Source organism: Myiozetetes cayanensis, unplaced genomic scaffold (assembly GCF_022539395.1).
Source record: "Myiozetetes cayanensis isolate MyiCay16 unplaced genomic scaffold, myiCay2020 scf6-25, whole genome shotgun sequence".
Classification (NCBI taxonomy): Eukaryota; Metazoa; Chordata; class Aves; order Passeriformes; family Tyrannidae; genus Myiozetetes; species Myiozetetes cayanensis.
In genome coordinates, this window is record NW_026087853.1 from 55071239 (window position 1) to 55082232 (window position 10994).

At 50.9% G+C, this 10994-nt stretch overlaps 1 protein-coding gene across 1 annotated transcript; it reads right to left on the minus strand.

The window, feature by feature from the left end:
* Positions 1 to 871: 871 nt before the first annotated feature.
* Positions 872 to 10856, minus strand: MRPL21 (mitochondrial ribosomal protein L21). The gene is made up of 7 exons (XM_050334876.1): positions 10804 to 10856; positions 9834 to 9894; positions 8528 to 8616; positions 6460 to 6623; positions 5338 to 5390; positions 1583 to 1686; positions 872 to 1099 (listed from the first exon to the last, which is right to left on the minus strand). Exons 1-7 carry the CDS (start codon positions 10832 to 10834, stop codon positions 1035 to 1037), a joined length of 567 nt encoding a protein of 188 aa, XP_050190833.1. The 5' UTR covers positions 10835 to 10856; the 3' UTR covers positions 872 to 1034.
* Positions 10857 to 10994: the final 138 nt, after the last annotated feature.

Below are 10994 nucleotides of genomic sequence, written 5' to 3' on the forward strand. Positions count from 1 at the left end.
AAGCAAACTGGCATCTCAAGTGATCGCCTAAAGGAATGGTTAGATTGGACACCCAGGACAAGCCCCAGATGGATCCAAACCTCCACTTCCCTCAGCACAGGGTTCTGGCAACCTCGGTCCCAGGAGGAGCCACCATGGCAGGGCACAAGGACACCCAAACTTGGATTTCCTCCCCCTGTGAAGCAAGATATTCCCTAGGGAAGTGACAAGGTGAGCAGGGCCCGCTATCCCTTCCCCGTGGTGACCGTAGGGAACCCTACAGCTACCCCCAGGAGCCTGTTGAGAACTCCATGAAAATCCTTCTGGTTGATATCCAGCCCAGAAACACCTACAGATTTTGGCTAGATAAACCTGGCCTTGAACGTGCTGCTCAGAAAGGGACAGTGCTCAACATGGAGGCAAGGAAAATACCAGGATCTAGGCACTGGAATACACTCAGTAGGTCAAACCCCAGCTCTGAGATAGGCGTAAACCCCTCCTGAGTGACCTGTGTCTTATTTGAAGTGTTATACACAGACAGGGCAGTGCTGCTCACCTTCAAGAGGGCAGTTTTCCAGCTCCATTTCCCACTGCTAATCCTTAAGAGGGATTTTCACCACTTGGCACGATCTGGGGGTAGATTTGGGACCCTGCAGTCACCTTGTTTCACAGCTCTTTTCAGTCCTGTGGGCCATGCTGTACCCCAGGGCGTTCCCTGAAGTCACACAATGCCAGGCATTACATGACCAGAGCTTTCTAAAAGCCTGAATTCCTAAAGCTCACAGAGAGGTGTGGAGGCAAAGGGACCCATCAGGCATGCAGAGGCCGGGCAGCCAGCCATGGATGCCAGGGGTTTAAAACTCCTGGCAAATAAACACCATCGAGGCTGAAATGACAGTTTGAAAAATATTTCATTTTTTTAAAAAAGGCAGCACAGAGAAGTTTCCATTTCCCACTACAGCAGCAAGTCCAGAACTTTCCAGTGCTGAGGCAGTTTTATTTCCACGACTGCCTGGAGCAATAATTGATTCCCAACCACACCCCCCACCCATCAATCAGGACAAACACGGGTAGATTTCAATGGTGTTGATCCGGAGGACGGTCTGGGGGTTCGTAATGACTGAAAAAGAAGGAAAAGAGGGGGAAAAAAAAGGATCAGGATCAGGTGACAGGAAAAACCCACCTGGTCCCAGGGCTCACGTGGGACTGGGGCAGCCCAGTCAAGCTTTACCATCCATTCCACAGAAAAACAGCTGTAATTTTCCCCCCCTCTCAGGGAAGGGAGAGTCATTTGGCACCCAAAACCTGCCACGGGACCCTGTTCAGGCTCGTCAGTACCCGTGACAGCACATCCCATGTTTCAGGCTTTGGGAAGGGAACAGGATGGCTTTCCAGCTCAGGAAGTTTATTGCCAGCAAGGTGAGGGAACACAGGCAATATTAAATCCTGGTGCTCTGTGGGCACGCTGGAGGCAGTGGGCTGGGCCCTGAGGGGCTCTGGGGACACAGAGAACAACCTTGCTCAGACTCTTGTGACATAATACCCCTCCCTCCCACACCCAGCACCGACCAGCAGGGAAGGAAATGTGTTCTTTCCCTCTTACTTCTCTTCCTCTGATAGTTGTGCCTCTTCCTGAAGCGCATGTGGATTTTGGGCCACGACTCTGTCTTCTCAATCACTGTGGCCTCCACACGGACCAGGTCTTTCCTTAAAAATGAGTTAAACAGAAAAAAAAAAAAAAAAAAAAAAAGGATACTTTTAATCTTCTTCTATTGGGGAGCAGCTTTCTGGGAAAAGAGACACACAGGGATAACACATCCTGCCTGACAGAGCCAGATCCTGCCTCCACAGCCCAGATCCACGGAAATTACAGAGTCACCAGGGGAGGACAAAGGCAAAGCCAAAAGCCTCCAGGTGCTGTACCTGGATCAGGTGACTGTGACAGTTCACAGAACACAACTTGCCAGTCATGTGAGGGATGAGTTCACTCCACCTGAGGGGGCAGGAGTGAGAAGAACCTGCAGGAACTTGTGGGATTGTAGCAAGATAAACTCCCCCAGCACCTTCAGGTGATCTCATGTGTCCTGCTTTGTTTTTTGGGACAGGTTCATCTCCACCCACAGCCCCTTCTCCTGGTCAACAAAAAAATCCTTCCTCCTCATCTCCTGGTCACCACACAAGTCCTTCCTCCTTCTCCAAAGCATCACAGACAGCTGGAAAAAAGTCTCACCTCGCTCACCTGAGCAAGTCATGGCAAACATTCAGTGCTCTGGGATTCATCCCACTGTTTCTGGCAGGAACAATAGCCAATGGCTGCTGGAGCAATTCCCTTCTCTTCCCCCACACCTTTTGTGCCTCCCACTCCTGGTCTGTCCTATTTGTTTACCCCAGTTTGGAAGAGCAGATGGGGACTCACTGAGGATTCCAGGTCTTGCTGTGGGGGAGCTCGGGTGAGATCCCTCAAAGGCTCAAATTACTGCTGGACCCCACTTGTCCACAGGGCAATTCCCAGCCAGCACACACTCTTCCTCCCTCTGCACAGAGATGAAGGGAATATAGCCTTTGCTGCCTTCACAGGGGAGCAAAACCGGAGTAATTCACCCCTCCATGTCACCTTATGGACACATACCAACACCTCCTGCCCACCCAGGGGTCTGCAGAGCTCAGAGAGGAGAAACCCACCTCCCCCCCCAAAAAAAAGAGTTCTGGGCTATCCAGCTGCTCTCTGAAAAACTCCAGACCTGGAAAACAAGGTGATGGAGGCAGGACCAGCTCCCTGTCTGCACAGCTCCTCCTCTCTGGGTAGGTGAGGATCTCCAAAAAAGAGCCAGACTGGAGCCCTGGCCAGGGGGGTTTAGTCAGAGCTGCAGGGGAGGAGGAGCAGTCACTCTTCCATGCACAGTACTGCAGAATGCCATTAAAAGCTCGTTAACTTTGCCACAGGAAGACATTTAAAGACCATTTTGCTGACAAACTGCTCTGTCTGCACTTGAGGGGGGCAGAGGGGGAAGCCCATCCAACCTAAATTGTTCCAGCGAGGTCACTGGGAGGCCAAAGGCTTCAGACAGTCACCATCTCTCTTAAAATCCACCCCGGGGGTGTGATTAAATCAGAGATTGGATCCTGGAGGGAGGAGGAAACCGATACATCTGCAGTTAGTGACTAACCAGAAGAAAGCAGACATAAAAATCTAGATTTTAAGAGACCAGTGGGTGACCCCGACACCCCAGCTCCAGGATGCGATCCAGAGTCAGCACTACTGAACCACACACGAGCTCTGAAACGCTGAGGGAGAAACCAGAGAGTAAACTGCACTCCCAGTCATGGTTTTAGCACCATAATTTGGGAGCTAAACTTCCTGGATTCAAGGCCCTGGGGAGACCCTCTGTGTTGGACACAGCACCAGGAACTGCTGGTGAGAGGCTGAAGCACAGCAGAAACCAACTTGGCTGGTGAAGAACACGTGAGTAGAAAAAGTTCTCAGCCAAACAGAGCCCAAGGAAAAAAAAATAATAAAAATCTCTATCAAACGTTTTAGGTATGACTGGAATGTCCATAAAAATAAGAAGGAGGTCACACATTTCCCAGAGCCTGACACAGCTGAGCCTGCTGCCTTCAGCAGCAAAACGTTTCATGGCAAAGCACAGGGGGTGGGATTTTTGCAGGAAGTGAAAAAAACCCCATGCTGAAATCTCACGAATCTGAGCTGGGCTGGAAGGTGTTACCATGAGGCAGAGAAAAAAAGATCCAACCCCACAGGATCATAACTCTTGGAGGTCATAATTCCAGCTGCCAAGCTTGCTCCCTGCAGGACTGAGTCCCAGCCTGGCTGGCTGTGACAAGAACAGCTCCCAGGCCTTCAGCATTTCCACTGCAAAAATGGGCAGAGAGCAGGAGGAACAGGTTCACCTAGAGGAAAAATTCCCCATCAGGTGTATTTTGTCTAGAAATAAGCCAAACTCTCCCGTGGGGGCACTTTTCCCTCCATCAGGTCTGACACGGGCTCATGCCCTTGTGGCAGGCAGGGCATCCACTGACCCGGACAAACAGGGACCCCAAGGGATTCCAGGGCAGGAGCCAGCCAGGAGCTCTCCCAGAATAGCCTCCACCACGCAGATATGGGTTGGGGCACTGCTGTTTTTCCAGGGTTTGAAGGAGTGTCATCCCGGGAGGTACCAGAGAAACAAACCCCGACGGGCTGTCCCAAACAGGACACGTCTGGGAGCTGAGGGGGGGAAGTGTCTCAGGCACTGTGAGCGCTCACTAGGGTGTTTATTTACAAACCAACAGAAAAACCAAACTGCCTGTGTTCTCATCCAGCCCCTTCTCTCCTCTCCAAAGTGTCTGTGGCTTAGAGAATTGTGTGTGAAAACTGCAGCTCATGCTGCTGGTGACACCCTTTCCCTCCTCCTTTCCCTTTTCCTTTCTCTTGTCTCCCTTCCTCTTTCCCCCATTCTCTTTCTCCCTCCCCTCAGCCACAACTGTACAAATAACTTCTAAATACCCACCAGCCCCTGAGAGAGACTCAGCAGCGAAACCACCTGAAAACAGGTGGTTTTTCTAACCTGAACCTAAAAGCCACCAAGAAATAATTCCCAGGTGTCCAAGCTCCTCCTTACCTGGCTGTTCTTTCCCACAGTTAAAGTCAAGGCCTAAAAGGATGGTTTAGCCAGGGCTTCCAGGTACTGTGAGCACCTGCAATGCTCCTTATCCTGTGTGTTTTCCCACTAAAACCTCCTGTCTCAGGGAGAACAACAGGCCAGGCCTTTGCTTTTGCTGAGTAATAACACCTTACCCATCCCCCTTCCTTTTGGGAAGGAAAAGTCTGAGGAACCAGGGGTTCTGTACAGCAAGTCCTACAGCACTGGAAAGGAGACAGTGCCAAGAGATAAACTTCTCACAAGTTCCCTGATTGCTGGATTCTGTGACTAAGAGGAAGGGAAAATCAGGAACACTAAAATTAAGATTAAGGCCTGCTGGGGCAAGGCAAGGGCAAAAGGAAGCAGGTTAAAAACCCAGCTCAGATTAAGGGACGGAAAAGGATTTGTGGGGTATTTCAAGATGACTATCACAAAAATTAGTGTAAGGGAGTGAGCAGGTTGAAGAGCAAGATTCCCTGGTGGTTTGTGCAAGGAGAAAAAGATCCAACTGAGGTGAACATCCTATAGTTACCTCAAAACTGGGACTTGCTGCTCTCTGGGCACTGGGGAGGCAGAGAGTCAGCAGAGCTGTTTTATTGGTGGTTCTTTCAAATGGGTTGGGAAAACAGCTGATAAATCCCAGTTTCAGGGAGTGCAGAGCCCTGAAGCTACCATTAAATACAAAAATGTAAGATAATTCCTTTATGAAGCATCTTACCCCAGCAGTGGCCTTCCAATGAGCGTGAAGTCGTCAGCACCAACCAGCAAAACCTGGGGAAAACAGATCAGCCATAAATCACTGCTCATTGTCCCAGCAGAAATTCAAACAGGACCTTCCAAATCCTACAGACATAAAGGAGTCAGGCTGCTTAAAAACAGGCCTTCCCCACATTTCAAACCTGACACTAACTAGAGGGGTGGTGGGCAGAGCTGTTAACAGGCAAGAGACAGAGTCATCAGTCTTCCAGAGAGCTCATCCCACTAAAACATACTGCAAAGTATCTTTCTCCATGATCAGAACACACTGAACCTCTCTGTCCTGGCTCAACAGCAGCTGTAAAAAATATGGAAAGCAATCAGGGATGAAGAATAGCCTGCCTCCTGTGGGATCTGGACAAATGGCAGCTCCTAAACCATTGGATTTTTATAGCAATTGCTTCAAATCCCAGTGGAGAAACACGAGGCTTCAAAGCAGTGGACGAGCACAGAAACTTCCCAGCTCTCCCTAATTACCTGCTTGGCTCTAACAACCAGCACAAACATGAGGCCAGCAGAATCCCATTCCACAATATTCCCTTCCAGTTTGGATTAATAAGCCTCTGCAAGATCCTGCTGCTTATCCAAGGCTGAGGATAAAGGTATGAACTGGATCTTGGCAACTCTCCCTTACGTGTCCCATCCCTCCGCCTCCACCCAGCCCAGTCAGGTAAGGATCTTGCAGAGCCCTGAGGAGTGACAATCCCCACGGGAGCCCTGCAAGAACTCAGAGGTTGGACTCTATGATCTTACAGGCCTTTCCCAACCTAAATGACTCTGGGATCTGAGGTGCTGGAGTCTCAAGGCAAACAGAGGCTTTTGCTGCTGTCTCTGGAAACAACAACTGTCATTTTCTTTTTTTGGAAGAAGTTTGGACAACAAAAGTCTGTCTCCCCACAGAGTCTGGCACGACTCACTCCAACCCCGCCGAACAGAAATCACAACAATATTATCACTAAACTGAAACTGGAACAAAGCAAAGAGCTGGAGCGAGGGCGGGAGATCCCACGGGGATGGGGGTTTAAAACTGGCGATGGGTTTTTGTACAAGGAGCGCTTGCAGGGAATCCGCTGCGGGGCATCACCTTTTCCAGCCGGATTCGGTCTCCACACTCAGCCTCCAGCACGTTGTCCATCATGATCAGGTCTTCACTGGTGATCTTCCACTGCTTGCTGGCAAAGTGGACGACGGCGAAGAGCCGCCCGTATTGCCCCGCAGAGATCATCCCATTCACCTTCTGCACCACCTCTGTTGGCAAAACACAGGGAGGGCGCAGGGCAGGACCCCCAGAGAGGTGGGAAACGCTGGGAAAACTGAGCCAGCCGCTCTGCTCTCCCCCCGGAACTCTTATCTCCCAGGAATCTTTCAGCAACGATCAACAGCAGTGTCGTTTCCCAGACGGGCCAGCCTCCCTTTCTGAAAATTGATGCCCTACCTGTATTTTAGGTGCTGGCAAACCCACACACAAGTAAACATCTGTTATATACACTGCGTAGCTACTCTACACTGCTGACTCTCTGCCTATTCCTCAGGCATCCCAAAACGTACTGTACTTGGATATAAAGCATTCCAGGAAAGAGCTCTTGTCCACGATGCCCACATTTAGAGGATTTTCTCCGAATTCTCTCCATTTTCAAGTAATATGCAGACAGCCCAGCCACTGAATAGTGCCCAAGGCATGCAGGAACATCGGGAAGGGCTTGGCAAAGTACCAGGAAAAAGGGCTCCAGCATATAATGAAGCCTGGCCTGAGAGCTTGTACCTGCAGTGAGGACAAGAGAGAGCTGCCCCTCCCTCTTTCCCAGAAAAATTTCTTCCTACATGCACACAGAGTGGTGCCAGGAGCAGGACAAGATGCCAGAGACCAGGTCCTGCACATGGATAAACACTCTCTGTGATCAGCTTCCCGGGCAGTGGCTGCAAACCCAATTTTTACGGGAACGTTGAAAGATGCTGCTCAGTGACAACATCCCACTGCCAAACAGCAGCTTCCCACCCTCCTGCGCTGCTCAGAAAAGCAGGTTTTCCTCACTGTCCTAAGAAGTGGCTGAATCTTTCTTTTCTTGGAATGTAAACAGAACATCCCTTTGGGACAGACAGGAATCCAGCAGCCAGGCAAACCCAACCCAATCCTTACAGGAACACTCGGAAAGGGTCCAAGTTTCAAGCCAGAGGATACAAACTGTTAAAGGTAGAGGCAAGAACACAAATTATTTTTGCAGGGCAGTAGTAGCTGCTGCAGCTCCCACCAGGACAAAGGGTTGTTGATAGCTCTTCCAACACCTCCAGTGCCAGGAAACATCAACTGATTGCTGGCTTAGATCTCAGCACCACATGGAGCGACCCTTCCTAAAATATCCAGCAGGAAATAAAAGGCAGCACTGAAATGTTCTCACTGCTGTTCCCTTTGGAGAAGCCCAGCCAGGAGATAACGATGCAAAGCTCATCACCAGCAGGAGGGATCCCATGAGAATCCATCAGGGATGGGGCCCCTGCTCCCCACAGGGCTCCAGGGACTCAAACTGAGCCCTTCGTGGTTCACTCCTAGGTTATGTCACACACAGGGACCGACCTCCATCTGCCACTTGAGCGACCCCAGGAGCACAAAGGAGGCGAAAATCAGGATCAAAACAGCCTGTGAGGAGATGTGGAACTCCTTTCCTTACATCCCACCTCTGCAGGTCTGTCCTGTGCCCACCATCCAACTGCTCCTCCGGGCTGCATGTTCTGTTTCATGCAAAAACACACACCAGCTCTCCGTGTGCCCACCATCCAACTGCTCCTGCTGGCTTTGATTTAGCCAGTAAATGGAAAATAACTGGAAAATAACTGGTTGCTCTTGTGCAAAAAAAGGCTTGTTTCATGCCTTTTTTTGTTTGTTTGTTTGTTTGTTTTTTCCAGATATTGTTTGATGTTTCCTGCCACATATCACATCAGGTAAGATTTCTCTGGGGATGTTACAAGCTGTCATAAACTAAGGGCAAATCATTTTGTACCCAAGTCTCCAAAACCAGCAGCTGGAGCACAATTCCAGTGACACCAAAATATGTGAGAAATAAGACAAAAGTGTGAATAGCACAAACTAACTCCAACTGAATTTATGCTCAATCAGCATCAAGGCAATGCTGAAGGAATAGACTTGAGACTTTTACCTGCATGATACTTGGCTTCTTCCACAGGATCTGGAAGTTTTGGCACTTCAGGCCACGGGGGTGAACTCAGGGAAGTTTTGGCAACAAGACTGCAAATGACAAGGTAAAATTCACTGCAGCAAACAGATACTGCCAAGAGATGTAAAACAGGCAGAGGAAAGAAGGTAAAAGAAGTGGAGCAGAAATGGATTTTACCCACAAATACCTGACCAAAAGGCATCAGATTATAGTTAACAGCTAAGCAAGAATCTATGATATCACAAAAGCAAACTCAGATTTAAAGAAGAGGGAGATTTGCCTTGGAAAAAATCCCTGAGACAACCACAAAGGCCTTGGTTTCTGAAATCTGAATATTTAGTAAATACCATTCCCACCGTGAGTGGGTACTTCATGTTTTCCTGCAAGCCAAGACCCACACTTTGCATAAACAACACAGGATGCACCAACTGCATAAAATATTCAGGAATAAACATGAGATCCAGTGAAAGAAAGTACAATTGACTCAAAATCATTTGTATTCTATCAATTTACTCTGTAACACCCAGCAAAACATCCCAAAGAGCTTCAGTTTAACGGGAACTCACAGGACCTGCGAGCACACGACCACAAGGAGCGAGGCCTCATGGGGTTTAGGGAGGATTTGGGGTGCTGTGCCAGAGGTGGAGATCCAAGGATCTCTGATCCGTGAGGATCAGTGGGAAGATGCTGTCTCCCACAGAAGGAACAGTACATCCTGCTATTCCCTGCCACAGGAATTCTCTGCTCCTGCAGTGTCCCCTCCTGGCCACAGCCAGCAGCAGCTCGGTCCATTCCAACACGGGGAATGGAAAAAAGGCACCACAGCTAGCTCCCAAAGTGCTGGAAACAGGAAAGCCTGGAGGTTCCAGGTGTCCTGCAGCGCTTGAGCCCTTAATCCCACCTGGCTGTGCTGCAAGTTTGGAATTCACCGGGTATCACACCCGGGATGGTTTGGGTTGGAAGGGACCTTAAGGCCCACCCACTGCTAACCCCTGGGACACCTTCCACTATCCCAGGTAACTCTAACTCCTGTCCAACCTGGCCTTGGACACTCTCAGGGATGGGACAGACATAAAATCAAAAAAAAAAAAAAAAGAGAAAAAAAGAAGGGAAGAATCCCTCTGGGAAAGGTGACTGAAGGCAGGCAGAGCCCAAAACACTGGGAAGCAACAGAGTGACCAAGGGGCAGACAATCTTCCTTCCCAAAGGAAAACCAGCTGCCCTCCCCATCTCACTGAGACAAACCAGCATTCCAGGTGGGAAAAGGCAAAGTGATGTGATCCCTTACCCTTCCTGCAGTGACGAGCTCTGGGAACTCCGGTGCCGGACCGCGGCCGAAAGCAAGAAGGCTGAAAGGCAGACAGGGAAAAGAACTGAAATGGGCAGCAGCTGCTGGGCTTTTGCAAAATCCCAGGATCACTGAGGTTGGAAAAGCCCTCCCAGACCATCGAGTCCAACCTGTGCCCGATGCCCACCCTGTCACCCAGCCCAGAGCACTGAGTGCCACATCCTTGGACACCTCCAGGTATGGGAACTCCACCACCTCCCTGGGCAGCCCCGTCCAACCCCTGACGAGCTTCCCAGCCCAGCTGGGAAGGAGGACGCTGATGGAGTCTCTGTTTCCCCAATCTCCTGGATTTTGCTGAAGGGTTTATACCAGCCCGGGAAAAACTGCATCAAACTGATTCTCCTTTTTGTTCCCCTGCCTGTTGGGCTGTTCGAGGCTGATACTGAGAAAGAGCTGAGCGGCTCCTTCCACCTCTGCAGCCGGGAGAGCTCCAGGGCTCATCCATCGGGTGTATGGCAGGGATACACCAGGAGCTGATGGGGGAGACCCGGATCAGCTTCCTTCCTGCCACCCCAGCAGCAGGCAGAGCATCTCCCTTCCTTCCCTCCCTTCTTTCCTTCCATCCCAGCAGCAGGCAGAGCATCTCCCTTCCTTCCCTTCATTCCTTCCATCCCAGCAGCAGGCAGAGCATCTCCCTTCCTTCCCTTCATTCCTTCCACCCCAGCAGCAAGCAGAGAATTTTCCTTCCTTCTCTTCATTCCTTCCATCCCAGCAGCAGGAAGAGTATCTTTCTTCTCTTCATTCCTTCCATCCCAGCAGCAAGCAGAGCATCTTCCTTCCCTTCCTTCTGCCCCATCAGCAGGCAACTCACAGTCCATCCTTTCCTCCATCACAGCAGCAGGTAGAGCTCGCTCCTTCCCTCCTCCCTCCCCCGTCGCCTATCCCGTCCCGGGTCCCGGTCCCGTCTCACCTCCGGCCCGCCGCGCTCCCGCCGCCGCCATCGCGGTGACCCCGCGCCGGACACGGAACAGAGCGGGGGGCGGAGCCACGGGGGCAGGGGACGGGGCAAAGGGCGGGGCGAATGAGCAGTGCGGTGAAGGGGCGGGGCCCCGGCGGGCTGGGCGGGGCCCGCTGCCGTTGTGGGCGGGGCGTGGCGGCGGC